The following is a 13,451-nucleotide window of genomic DNA, read 5'->3' on the forward strand; positions in this document are numbered from 1 at the left end:
TAATCCAAGTCTCCTTCCTCTCTCCTCCATCACTCTTCAATCCACGGCAACCGAATCTCAACAGGCTGCATATTCTTCTCAACCATCTCAACCACCTTCTTCGCCTCGAGTCCCTTCAAAGCCTCCCTGATCACCGCATACGTCTCCTCGCTCAGCCCTTCCTTTCGATCACAGTAGACATCCAATCCCTCTTTTGTAAACACGGTTGGAGCGAACCACGTAACCGCCCACTTCTCCTTCACGCCGTCTGCCGTCGTGGCCTCTCCCCAGCCGAGAATCTCCCAGTGACTGCCAACGAAGAACAGCCAACCTTTACCGCGCCAGTCCCATCCGACACTCGAAGCCTGTGTGTCGATACCTTCAACAGTCTTGCGCACTCCGTCCTTGGATGTCGGCTCATACTCGACCAAGTCGTCAAGGCGCGGCCGTCCGTCAGTGGTCCCCGGGAGAAGCTTGTACGTGATACGCACGTTACGCGCGTCGCGCCACATGGAGAGCGTCGAGTGCGTCACAGTCCATGTTGTGGTGAGCCAGTCGAGGGCAGGAGCCGAGGGAGGAGCTACTGAGGCGGAGGCGGCGTATTTCGAAGGGACTTCGAGTTTGATGGGTGGCTGGTCGGCAGCCATGGTGGTGATCCGAAGTTTTGGTGTTTCACTTAATGTGTTGTGCTAAAGTCAAACCCGCTAGCCAATTTTGAATGCCAAGTTATGATCGAAAAGAGCGACCAGAATGAAGAGTGCGCCGATAGATATGGTGTTGGTTGTAGGTAAGATGAAAAGAGTGAGTTGACAGTCCCATTATCAGTGATCGTCACAAGCAAGGAAACCTATGAAACATGCAAGGCTTGAAATGCAACCTTCCATCAATCAAAACCGAATGATCCTTGAAATTAAGGACGCGCTCCAAAAACTCTCAATCATGCACGTGAATATTTAATCAGTCGTCATCGCACCTCATTGGGTTTCAATTGTTCAGATGAGGCACGACGTCGCGTCTGGTTTATGCTGTAAATCGAAGGGTGTGATGTCACTGCCCGTTTCTCACTTTAGCATGCTGTAGCCTCACTTTTAACATTTGGCGGTAAACGTCGCAAAGGAGCTTTGAAAAGAATGAAGAAAATAATTTTTATTTGGTACCCCTCCAAACCAAGATTTCTTCTACAACTATTTAACCTCATTTCTCGCTCAAATCTGGCATCAAAATGCTGTCCGTCTACCTTATCTCATCCTCTTCCAGGGTAGGCCCCGTCAAGCCACATCCCATCTCAGCCCCCACCGCCACACCCAGGCTCCACCGCCAAGCTTCGACCCCGGATTTTCGCGAAACCGCTCCTGGCTTTTCTCCTCCCATTCATCTCATCTCACTCGACTTCATCCCATCTCAGCCAAACATCCTCGGCTATATCTCCTCCCTTGCTGCAGGTGTCCTCAAGCCGGTTTCCTCTCTTTACCCCTCATCTCGGCCGAATTATCTTTGCTCTCCGCGCTAGGCACAATGGACGCCAATTCATCAGAGCCCAACGTCGAGGTCGACGCTTCCGACGACGCCCTCATGGCCCAGATGGGCTTCTCCTCATTCGGCGGCGCATCTCCCCCTTCCAAGCGCCGTCGCTACAATCCTCGCGCCGATGCTTCACTCCCTCCCAAACCTCCCAAGCCCTCAGCTACCGGCGCCAACTCCACCGCCCTCGGAACGGGCTCCAACACGGACGAGATTCCCCTCGACGACGACGACGAGCCTGTGCAGCCGCCGGCGCAAGTGCGCCCGGCCAGTCTCCCGCAGCGACCTGCCCCGGCGGTAGATTCGCGCCCAGGCCATCATCAATCGCAGCCGCATGGGACGAGGGACACCTGGTACGTCGGCTACTACGATCCCATGTCGAATGAGAACCCCTGGGAGAGGCTTGAGAAGGCACGAGGTCTGGAGCCGAAAGGCACGTGGCTGCCCCGCGGTGCGCCTTCAACTGCGACAACTGGCGCTCCCTCCTGAGGACCGCATCCTATCTTGCAGCAAGCGATCTGTCAACTGAGCTCGGATCTGTACTTGTGAAAGAGAGCACGTCAATTGGAGCAATCTTTTCCCATGGCCCCAATCTGCCGTTACTCAACTCGGCATCAGGCTTCAATATGAGCCAACATGTTTGAGCAATGTCACATGCACAATCACGTGACCACAAACAGGGGTAATTCAACCTCCAAGCACCACCCGCACCACGACGATGGAGTCCCAGCTACGACGACACCATTGTCACGAATCACATGACGATACACATCGACACTGGCCTGTCAATGGCCCGGAGGGGCGTGGGGAGCACTCGAATCACATCTACGGGGGGGTTATCACATACATTAGCCCTGGGGCCACACCATCAGTCAAGGACGGAAAACGAGACCTCGATTGCTACGAAACAGTTATACTCCAGACTCCGGCTGAAATATCCACAAAGAAATCCCCCATACGGCACATCGCCCTACCCAGGAGAGTAGCTCGTCGGCTCACACGTCCTGCCGCCTTGCCCGAAGGAGCAGTATCAGCATGGCTACCTCCCCCAAATAGGACAAGCGCCTCAAATACACAGTGTCCTGCCAGACCGCCGTTATTCACAGTCTCGTTTTCTCCTTGGTCCAGTGGTTCCCAAGGCTCCCCTCAGTACACACCCCCCTGGAAATGCCAGGAGCAGTCGACTTGCAGCCCTCGGCTGCTCCCGCGTCACCCACTCCACGAACACGTTCCCAAACACGTCGTCCCTGCAGCGATCGGAGCCGACACATCATGTCTTGCTGCCAGTCTTGCTGACGCCGTCCCCTGGCACCCCCACAGACTCCAGGGAGGTGGTGTACTTTTAACATCTGCCCCTAGAACACCCAGGTCGTCCAATCATAAGCCATAAAGTCGTTAAACAGCCGCCCATTTTCGCTCTCCCCCTCTCTCGTCTCCCCCACACCTTTTCCAGAAACCGTGGGTTAGGCGTGTTAGGGCCAAAAGCTGCCTACACGCCCGCCCTGTTCGTTCTGATAAAAGCAGCAAGAGATCTCGCGTCTAGCGGTGCGATTTGCCGCGCCTAGTGCCCCCGGTTTTAACGTCACCTCATCCTCGCCTCGCATGAACTACCCGTTCATGCAGGTCGGGAAAAGCTGGTGGCGTGACAAGTCCAAGTCAAAAAGTCAAAAAAAGAAGAATTGCAGTTCAAAACGCTAACAATCCGGTCGTCTCGGGTTCCTGCAGATGCAGCGAAACCACGTGGTATGTGTGAAATTGTGGTGAGTTGGTGGGTGAAAACGAAGGTCGCTCGCTTGCTAAAGTGAAATTTTGGTGTGAAGTTATCGTTGAGATGCGGCTCAAAACGAACCCCTGAAACCCCCTAGTTCTCGGGGGAAGGGTATCGCGCACGAGCCTTGCTGTACTCCTTGGTGTGCTTTCGCGAGGCCTTGGACTTGAGAGCTCTGTGTAATTTGTCAGTCTCGCAGATTCGTAGAATTGCATGTTGCAACGAGGTCAATTGAGTCTCGCTGCAACTCTGAGTCTCGTTGCCGGCAGCCATTGCGCGGCTCGGCAACGAGAACTCAGAATGTGAATTCTGGTGCAACTTACCCGACCTTCTTCTGTGTCCACTCGAGATCGCTGCGGACCTCATGAGCATCTCGCATGCCCTCCTGGAAGCGCTCGCGGGTCTTGGCCAGACGAGCTTGCGCCTTCTTCTGCAGCTCCATGAGCTCTCGGTGCTTGGCGTTCAACTTTCCGGATCTGCCCGCAGAAAAAGTAAGCCCTCATCCACGCCGGGTATTTCTAGCCGGTCACGGCATTGACAGTGCAACCATCTCGCAAACGGCGACCGGCAAACGCAGATTTGCTGCAGCCGTTGCTGGGGTACATTGTGGGGAAGGTAGGGAAGGTAGCTGCTGGCAATTGCAAAAAAGGATCAACTTACGTCTGAGCCTGCATGGCCATGCTGCGGTCCAGGGGGATGGGGTCAAACGAGTTGGCGAAGCGGTCCTGCATGTACTCCTGGAAATCGACGCCGCTGGCCGAGTTGGTGCTATCGTAGTCGCCGTATCCGCCAGCGTAGCCGGACGAAGTGGCCGAGTATCCACCGTTGCTGTAAGAGGGGATGCCCGAGGCGGAGCTAACCGATTCGTCACATTCCGGAGGCGAGACGGAGTATTGGCTGTAGGTGGGGTAGTGGGAGCCCTTGGAGGGAACGGGCAGAGGCATGGAGTAGCCCACGGAAGTGTAGTGAGTAGACATGATGATGGTGGTAGGGAGAAGAGATGACAAAGAGGTCAATTGGAGGTTTGTGGGTTGGTTGTTCAAGGTCGTGTCGACTCTGTGGTCGAGTCAAGTTGGGTCTGGTTGAGTGAAGCTCTGTCAAGACAAGAGAGCTGTGAATCAAGACAACAAGTCAAAGACTTGATATGAGGACCGGGCAAGTTGGGACTTCAAGTCAGAAAGTTGGCTGAAGAGTGATGAGAAAGGAAGAAGAAGAAATCTACTTCAACTCGATCAAGTTGGGCCCTTTTATAGTTTTCCAGAGACCCTCCCCGGTCAACCTGGATGAACCGGAGGATAACACATCCCGAGACCATTCGCCAGACCGAGGACGAGCAACCCCGCTCGAGAGGGCGTGGAATGCGAATTGGACAAGATGATGACATGGCGGAGGATAGAGAGCGGCTAGACGAGACGATCATGGCGGGATGCAAAGGTGTGGGCCATGGCGGATGGCGACGACGACGTGAAGGGCCAGGAGGGTAACAAGGCTTGCGAGACTAGGACTACTGGGAGGGTGACTAGGGAGGCTAGGAGCGGCAAACGAGTCTTGGAGAGGTAATGAAATGGCACAAAGGCAAAAAAGTACACATTCGAGACGAACGGCCGTTTGAGACGCGGGCCAACGAAAGAGATGGATATCAGAGAGGCACGGCTGGGATGGGGCTATAGGGGGAGGGTGACGATAGAGAGGGACAACTTGTCTGAGCGAAATGGACTAAGAGAGACGGGAACGTGGCTTCGAGACCTCTCGGGATCTCTAACTCGATAGTGACGCTGAGTCTGTGGATGCCCACGAGTTACCTTGTTAGTTGGGGGTGCAACGAGGACAAGCCTTGGGGCTTTTAGCAAGGGCTTGTGCATATGCCGAGAGCAAGAGTCCGCAATCTTAGATGTAGTATGGATGGATGGCAAACGGCCAATGGAACAAACGGGGACGGCATGGGATTCGTCGCTTGACGTTTGACGGGCCAAGGTACAGTACAGTGCAGTGGAAGTAAGATTGGGGAAATGAGACTCGAAAAGGTAAAGGATCTGTGTCAAGATCAACCTAGAGCTAGCACCCGGAAGACCGGGGGATGACGAAGCGAGCGAGCAATGCACCGTACCAGCAAGGGCAGATAAAAAACAGTAAGAGAAAAGAGCGTGCGTGCGTGTGAGTGTGTATCGGAGCGGAGACCGAGAGAGACCCCGATTTGAGAGGACAGACCCAGACCGTGGCAGAAGCGCAAAAAGAAAGCGAGATGCTGGTGAGATGCCATGCATATCCGGGTCCATCAACGGACACATGTGGCTGCACTAGCCGTTGGGTCTAGGTCTTGAGAACGGACAAGGGCCACGAGTAGAAGAAACTTGCACAAGGGGGCAAAAGCAAGCGCCGAGCTTTTCCAATGACAACAAGTGTGGTCGACTTGGGTGGGATAGAGTCGACTGCCACGGGTGCATCTAGTGGCATTGATTGTGTAAGAGTCGACAACCCGCGTGTTGGGAGCTCGGTAGTTGGCTAAGGCAGCGGAGAGGGCGAGTTGGCGAGTCCAGGCCGGGCCTTGGCTTGGTTGTTCTCGGCTGAGTGACGTGAGGGATAATTCCGGGCGAGGACTGGTTTGGGTCGCTGCTTTTCCACGATAGTACTGTAGCGGAATGGAAGTGCTCTAGGCAGATGGATGGATCGTGGTGAAAAGGGCCAAACGAACGAACAAGCCGACGCTGACTGGTTAGAAGGCTGGTTAGATGGACCCGAGCAGACAGACCAAACCAAAGCCCACACACCAACCACACCCTCACACATACATAATATCTGTACCTCTTTACAGTAGTCGGCCGGGTTCCGATGCCATTGGAGTAGCGGCAGCGCTGGCAGTGCACTCAGTGAGTGGGTGTAAGAAGAGGGCATTGGATGCCTCACCGTGTAAACAGGGATTCCGGGGAGAGATCACCAACCGTCGACGGGACCCTTGACTATCTCATCCCCAGGTCAGTGTCCAGAATTAACATCGTCAACAGGGACATGGCGGGGAGACGAGAGATGCGTGGCGACATTGTGGAAATTGGGGAATGCATCTCTCTTGTCGCTATCCGCCCATGTGCGTCTGGTGTGCATCTCGACTGCGTCTCGTTTCCTGTAGCAGTTACAGTGGGAGCCGGAAGCTTGGAGCCTGGGAGGGACCAGCGGAATGGATCCATCCTGACGGTCCAGAGAGACGAGACGAGCGAGCGAGCTGCAAACAAGCGCGCTGACGCTAGGCAAAGCCAAAAGGTCCAAGGCATTGGAAAAGCAGCACTGGATTTTCGGGCTCGTGGAGAGGCACCAAACGCAGTCTTGCCCACACCCCCCTCCTGTAGCACTTGTTCGCTGGCGGCGCCTTGATTCAGACGTCAGGACTGGGGAGGAGAAGCCTTGGGAGAAGGGCCGCGAAAAAAAAAAGAGACAGACAGACACCAAGGACAGAGGATGACGGGCCTTGGGATTGGCTCATGGACCGGGGTGTGGGTTGAGCAAGCAACGCAAGGCAGCGGGTCGGGCAGAGCTGCAGCAAGTCGGGCAATTTCTGCTCGGTCTGTGATGTGGTGATGCGTTGTCAAGATATCTACCAGACGTTGCTTGTGCCGTGATGGATGTATGGTGGGATCAAGATCCAATGTGGATGGAAAATAGGAACCTGGTAAGTTACAGTATCTCAGGGACCAAATCGGGGCGTTGAGCAGGTGCAGAAGTGAAGTCTCGCACCTGCCCGCTTAGTAGTGTAATGTAGCGTAGTGATGGTGTGGAGGCAGGAGCAGACAGGGACTTTGTAAGAAACAACTACCAATACAGGGGGGCAGGTATGTAACAGCCTGGCAGGCACGATGGAAGCACTCAAGAAAACAGGCAGAAACGCGGTACTGACTTCCTTGGATGGGGGACTCGATGATGGATGGTGGGGGAAGGAAGGTGCGTGCGCAACCTACCTATCTTGACAATCTGTTACCGATCTTGGATTTTCTTTTTCTTGGGTTGCTCCAACAAGATCCACGTGCCATGGCAGTTTTTTTTTTTTACAATTTTTTTTCTTTCTTTTAGAGAGCCTCATGGATGACGCTCCAGGGGGGTCGTGAAGTCCCATTGATTCTGTCTCGAGGTGATCCATTGCTTGTTTGGCTCTTCAATGCCATTGATGCCTGCAACTCCATCAGACATCATCACCATGATCACGGAATATCTTTCAGATGCTTCACAATTCGAGCTCCCGGCTCTTCCGCCCCCAAAGGAAAATGCAATCTCGACCGGACCTCGCCTCGATTGGTCATGAATAACTAACAGGATTGGGCGCACTCGCTCTGGATTCCATTGGACGAAGCTTGGTCATGTTCATGATTGCATCGCAATCTTGTGCTTCTTTTTTCGCCCCTCCCCCGCTTCCAAGTGCCAGCCAGTCAACCGCCAGCAACACCAGCAAGATCCACCATCCACCACTTTCACCACCTTGGTGAGCAATTGGGTCTGTTCTGCTGTGACAGGGTCCGGGGCCTCAGGGGGTCTGGCTGGCCTAGGCTGAATCTCTAGCTTGAGAAGCTTTGACGAGGGGACAGCTCGAGGGGATGACGAGGATATGGCTTTGGCTTTGTTGCCAGCTCGAGATGATCCGAATGGCTCATCATTGACGGACCCCAACCAAGGAGCGTCATGAGCACGTACACGGAAGAAATTGCAAGACTCAACATTTTTCTTTTTTGGCTTTCAAGACAATGTTACATGATGGGCTAGGACGACGTCTGAGCGGCTCTGCTTTGACGTCCTTCACATGTCTCATACTGGCTTCTCATGAGACAAACCGCCACTGCCACCTCTGGAGCACGTGTTCTCTGATAAGCAGAGCTCGAGGGATTACTGTAACGGGCTAAAGAAACCTCAGGCACGACGTTATAACTTCGATTGGACTTGATCTCACAGTCGACCGGGCCGGCGTCTCCAGTCGAATAAACGCCCGCTGGAGCTTGAAGCTCGCTGCTCCCCGGCCTGTCTCCATCCGTCATGGAGAATCATGTCCATGGATGCTTGCTTGTGCAGGCTGCGCTGCAGCTCTGGGGCTTGCAGCCCAGCGTTGCGGCGGCGGCGGCAGCAGCATCAATAGTAATAGCACGTCTTCAAGTCTGCAGCAACGGCGCCTCTGTGGCTCTGCCATTTGTCGTCGGCGCCGGTGTCCCGTCGCGAACCCACCGTGACACGATCCTCCAACGGCTCCTGTAGCCTTCCGTGCGCGGGCCCATGAGGCCGTTTTCAAGCAACATGAAGCCATTCTTTGGATCCAGACAGACACGTCGTAGCTGAGGAGCTGTCCCGGTTCATGCACATCCGATACGGGTACTTGCCTGCTGTACGAAACACGGCGACTCGCACATCCTGTCTCACCGTCGCTACCTACCTACCTACATGGTACATCCCCAGGCTTGGGCTCGGGCTTGAGCTTGGGATACAGTCCTGCGCGACGGTCGATCAAAGTCCGGTTCGACGGGCATGATCCCGGCTCAACCGCCTCGCGATCTTGTCAGCCGCGTATCACTCTTGATGATCGCGTTTCTTAGAATGGAGGTAGTCCCGCGATGGGACTTGGTACTCAGGGTGGCATGACTTGCGAGTCCTGCGACGAGAGCTGTGCGTCAGATTGAGCTTGAGCTGCGGTGCCTTGATGATTCGCTGCTAATGCTCCTGGACTATCGCTTCTTAACGATTGCTCGAGGACCAGTGAAGCTCCCCCAGCTTGCACGCCCGCCTCACCTTTGCCAAGCAAGGTGAGCTGTTGGCACCGAGACGAACGGGTAGATGATGGACTGGAGCTGGAGACTGACGCGAGATTCGTCCAGATTGGAATCCATGGAACGAAAGGAAGGCCTGCCCTCTGACTTGTTACAAAAAAGGCGCCTCCACCGTGCATCGCATTGCATGGCAGCTTGCATCGCAGGGCGGTTGTCGGTCGTCGTCTCTTTTTTTGTACTCACAGATCCACACGAAGAAGCCATTCACAGCTGTCCAACCCTTCCCATCCCAAACCCGCTTTGGCAGAGTTTTTCTTGTTCCCCTTGACCCCTTGTCACAAACCATTCCACAGAGGGTGGAATAACTTGCAACATTAACAAAGAAAAATAGAATCACCACGTAGGTAGGTAGTCCAAGCGTACATACACGTCTTGATACTACACACACACTCACACTCTCTCCCCCTGCTTTGACAACCCTCCACAACGCACGGACAACTCAGCGCCGTTGCGTAGGTATGTGCGGGCAAGGCGTGGCCCAGGCACATGGGAGGGGGAGAGATGCGACTCTGTGCAGGGGGGTAGTTGATGATGGGGCAGCGTCTCATAGGATGGGACTTTTTAAGACGTGAATATTTTTTTTCTGGTTGGAGATGGTGATGGCGTGCATGGTGTGAGTGCTTGACTCGACGACGATCCATCCATCCATGGATATACAGCTCATCCTTTTGGGGGTTTAACCCCCGAGCCATCTATCTATCATATCCGGCTGTTTCTAGAAGGGGACTCTGTGTGGGTGGTTACCCCGTCATGATCTCCCCTTGGCCTACATCCATCCATCCATTATCCATCTCTCCTCTCCGAGCTCCCTGACGTATCCCCAAGACTTCTACTCTCCCCGTGACCTCCCACCATCATGGGCGGCGCTCTCTGCCGTGCAAGCAAGCAAGAAAACGGGCGGGCGTAACCGAGAGACATGCCTTTTATTCCGAGCTGCCAAACCGACCTTTACATATACTTCTTCTTGTACCACCCAAAGATTTTTATCCGCTGTGCCGCAACTTTGCTGGGTTACTCAAACAACATCAGCCTCAACCCGTCCCGAGCGTTACGTGAATGATACCACAAGTTCTCTTTTCTTTTTCTCTCTTCCTCGTCAGCAGGACCGTTTGCGGGAAGAAAGAAAAATACGATATGCCGTGTCTTGTTGGTACAACAGACGTCAAAGTGGCGCAACACTCTTGAACATCACAGCACATCTTGTAGATGAACAAAAAAAGGAGAAGCGTTTCATCTCATTGTCTAACCCAATCCCCTCCGTTCCGCTCTAAGCAAGCAGGTCCATCTGCATTACCGTTCATGCCCTGTCCCATTCTTTCTAGTTATCCAAGAAAGACCCCCCTTGATAAAAACCTCTCTCCCGATGTAACACCACATATAGACCCAAAGTATGGAAGGTTTCGAGGCAAAGTACCCGAAGTGGGAAGATATCTCCTTTTCTCTCCTGTTTTTTTTAGCCCCTTTCCTCGCCAAGAGGGGGGAAGTTCATGCTTGCCTCCATCCCCCAAGTCTCGTTCCATCTCGCAAGCCTAGCTCAAAAAAGTACAACCAAAAAAGACAAGCCCGGGTTTGGTGATCCCCGGGGGTGTATGCTCAATCTTCTGCCCCCGTCCAAAAGTCCATTCCAGAGGTGAGTGAGTGCGTTGACAAAGAAGAAGAAGGAGCAAGAAACAAAAAAACGAGGGAGAAACGAGAGGGGAGGAGGAGGCAGAGGATAAACCATGACCCCCCATTGTATATGCACAACTTTACGTCAAGTCCCCCAACATGTATCAAATGTCTGTTGCTGTTCCTGCGCAGCTGTCTCATGTGCATCCAGGCAAAGGCACCAGACCATCCTGGTTATTTTCATATATCGTGTCTCGGCTGAGCAAGACACACTTGACTTATGCAAGGGTATGGTACATCTAAGAAAACACCTTGAGGAAACCCCAGATGCCGATACCGCTCAACACGGGAATCGTCAAGTTGTCGTCCCAGCCAAAGATGTCCACAGCCTCGCTGGCAGATGCCACGAAGCCAGACCACAAGCTCATGGCTCCCAGGGCCAGAGCGCCAGTGATGCTGGCCTGTCCCCGAGACACACCAACTGCCTCGCAGATGGTCTTGGGCAGCGAGAGAACGCCCTGGAACATGAAGTTCTCGTCACCAGGGAAGGGGCCGATGGTCGGGACGAGCCAGCCGTAGAAGAAGTACGAGGTTCCAACGCCAACCAGGAAGGCCGCAATGGAACCGGCCAGTGACTTTCCGCGGCGGATGCGAGGGGTGTATCGGCCCCAGAGGCGGCCAAAGGTGCTGGCAGCGGTATCGCACCAGCTGAGCAGGAGGACGCTCATGATGCCGACATCCTTGGGGAAGCTGTAGAGGACGATCCAGGCACCAAGGAGGTAGAAGATGACACCGTTCCAGCCATTGTATTCGCTCTCGCGCATCAGTGCACCGAGAACCTTTACATAGAAGCGGTTGAAAGATGCGTATCGATGTCGGAGCCAGTCGACCGTTGTGATGGGGATGAGCGCTGACATGAGCCAGGGTGTCACCGACGTTGTCTGAGTGCCGGTGACGTAGAGCCAGATGACGAAGAAGCCGATCGACACGTGGAGGACCTTGCGCGGCACCTCATGCTTGTGCACAAATGTCCTGAAGTGCCTGTGGATGGGGATGAGTCCTAGAGGGCTGGGGCTCCGGCTAAAGTCGCGCCAGCTCCATCCTATCGACGTTGAAGGCGTCGGCGGCGCGAGGTGGCCGTTGGTCGCGACAGCTTTGCCGTTACCGTTGGTGCTGGCGTTTCCATTAACATTGACTGGTTCCTCCGGGATAGCGTCCTTGGTTATCTTGCCCGCTTTGGAAGCGTTGCTCATGCGCCTTGATAGGCGCTTCACAGCGGCGTGATCGATCGGTGAGCGGCTGCGAGTGCGAGCCCTTCGAAGTTCGGGAGGATCCGAGTCATCATCTTCCTCAGCGTGCTCCTCGAGGGGTTGAGGCGTGGGCGTCCTCCTCCGGGCGGCGGAGCGCGTAACTGGGCCGGTGTAGTCGGAAGCGTCTCGCTCGGAAGGCGTGGGACTCGGCGAGATGACGCGGGGCGTCTCGGGGATCTTGGATCGGAGGGACATTGTGAAGGAGAAGGGTGGGAGTGCTGGACAGCGAACGGCGCCGACAACTATGCGCCGTAGAGAATCGAAGCCCGAAGGCCAAAAGGTGTTGTGCTTGTTGGAGTGGAGATGTTTATCTAGGCGCGATGAACGCACCGTTGCGACGTTGTCTGACGAGCAGGAAATGTTGGGTGATGATGCGCCAGCAAAGAGTGAGAACAAGTTCCAGGAACCAAAAGAATGGAGTTGCTGTCGCCTGTCTGAAACCAAAGGATCGTCGCGTTCGTGGTCGTGGCTATGCCTCTGCCGGCTGTGGCGTAGTTGACAGTGGTCACTGACGTTTACTGGACCCTGACAGCTGGTGCTAATGCTGTGACGGCGACGACGTTGCTGGTGATGGTGAAGATGAGGTTGTTGACCCTGGCTCGGGGTTGAACTAAGGCTCCGCGGTGCCGGAGACTTCGGAGGACGGTAAAGGTCGAGGCCGTCTATTGTTGAATCCAGATTGATGGTTGACAAGGATGCAGCGGAGGTGGGATCCCCCGCCGCATGATGGGTACGGAGATGAATGGCCCAAGGCTCGAGGTCACGACCGGGGCACGCACACATGCGATCCGTGTGACGTTTTCGGGGCGGGAGTGAGGGCGTGACTGAGCGCTCAGATAGCGGAAGCGTGGGAGGGGAAGGAAAAGAGAGACAGAGAAAGGGTTAGAGAGAGTCGTGTGACACTCGAACGGTATCCGGCGACTCTGGGTGGGTTCTGTCTATTTTTTCACTCTCTCTTCTCATGGCTTGGTTCAAGTTTGGTTTGGCGTTGGTGGGCTTGAGATTTTTCGCTCGCTCCCACGGCTGTCACTGGACGGCATGGGTCCGGGGGAAGAGACGGAACGATGCAGAGAGTACGTATCTGTGGCGCCGTGATTTCCAAGTTTCCCCAAAACGGACACCGCCTTTTGTTGTGTAAGCTACGAGCATGTGACTGAGGTGCTGTCTGTCTGTTCTCGGTGATGTGAGAGAAAGCACCTCGGTATCAAACTCCAATAAATCCCATGAATATCTTCAAGTTTGAAACAACTCCTGTGGACAGCTGGCGGAATGCCAAATTAAGACTAAAAACAAGATTGCCTTGTAATCCTCGACCCCCGGCACTCAATAAACAAATCCCCCCCGGCCCTTCCGCGATCTGGCCTGACTGCTCCAATGCCGGCCAAGACAAGTGTGTCACGTCACCCCAAAACATTTCATCTCAGGGACCGAACCAGGTCCCCATCCAATCCCACGTCATTTGAAAATATGCCC

The 13,451-nt window shown here is 54.5% G+C and overlaps 4 protein-coding genes across 4 annotated transcripts; 1 reads left to right on the plus strand and 3 right to left on the minus strand.

Annotated features, from left to right (window-relative positions):
* Positions 1–29: 29 nt before the first annotated feature.
* Positions 30–626, minus strand: NCS57_00690000 (uncharacterized protein; the record flags this gene model as incomplete). Its single annotated transcript, XM_053056769.1, has 1 exon — positions 30–626. The coding sequence occupies one exon, from the start codon at positions 624–626 to the stop codon at positions 30–32; it is 597 nt and encodes a 198-aa protein (XP_052912964.1).
* Positions 627–1,494: 868 nt separating this feature from the next.
* On the plus strand, positions 1,495–1,989 carry NCS57_00690100 (uncharacterized protein; the record flags this gene model as incomplete). The annotated part of the gene is made up of 1 exon (XM_053056770.1): positions 1,495–1,989. One exon carries the CDS (start codon positions 1,495–1,497, stop codon positions 1,987–1,989), a length of 495 nt encoding a protein of 164 aa, XP_052912965.1.
* Positions 1,990–3,361: 1,372 nt separating this feature from the next.
* NCS57_00690200 (Biogenesis of lysosome-related organelles complex 1 subunit KXD1) lies at positions 3,362–4,245 on the minus strand (the record flags this gene model as incomplete). Its single annotated transcript, XM_053056771.1, has 3 exons — positions 3,362–3,443; positions 3,592–3,744; positions 3,929–4,245. 3 exons carry the CDS (start codon positions 4,243–4,245, stop codon positions 3,362–3,364), a joined length of 552 nt encoding a protein of 183 aa, XP_052912966.1.
* A 6,722-nt stretch (positions 4,246–10,967) lies between these two features.
* NCS57_00690300 (uncharacterized protein) lies at positions 10,968–12,761 on the minus strand (the record flags this gene model as incomplete). The annotated part of the gene is made up of 1 exon (XM_053056772.1): positions 10,968–12,761. One exon carries the CDS (start codon positions 12,759–12,761, stop codon positions 10,968–10,970), a length of 1,794 nt encoding a protein of 597 aa, XP_052912967.1.
* Between the last annotated feature and the right edge of the window lie 690 nt (positions 12,762–13,451).

This window comes from Fusarium keratoplasticum, chromosome 5, assembly GCF_025433545.1.
Source record: "Fusarium keratoplasticum isolate Fu6.1 chromosome 5, whole genome shotgun sequence".
Classification (NCBI taxonomy): Eukaryota; Fungi; Ascomycota; class Sordariomycetes; order Hypocreales; family Nectriaceae; genus Fusarium; species Fusarium keratoplasticum.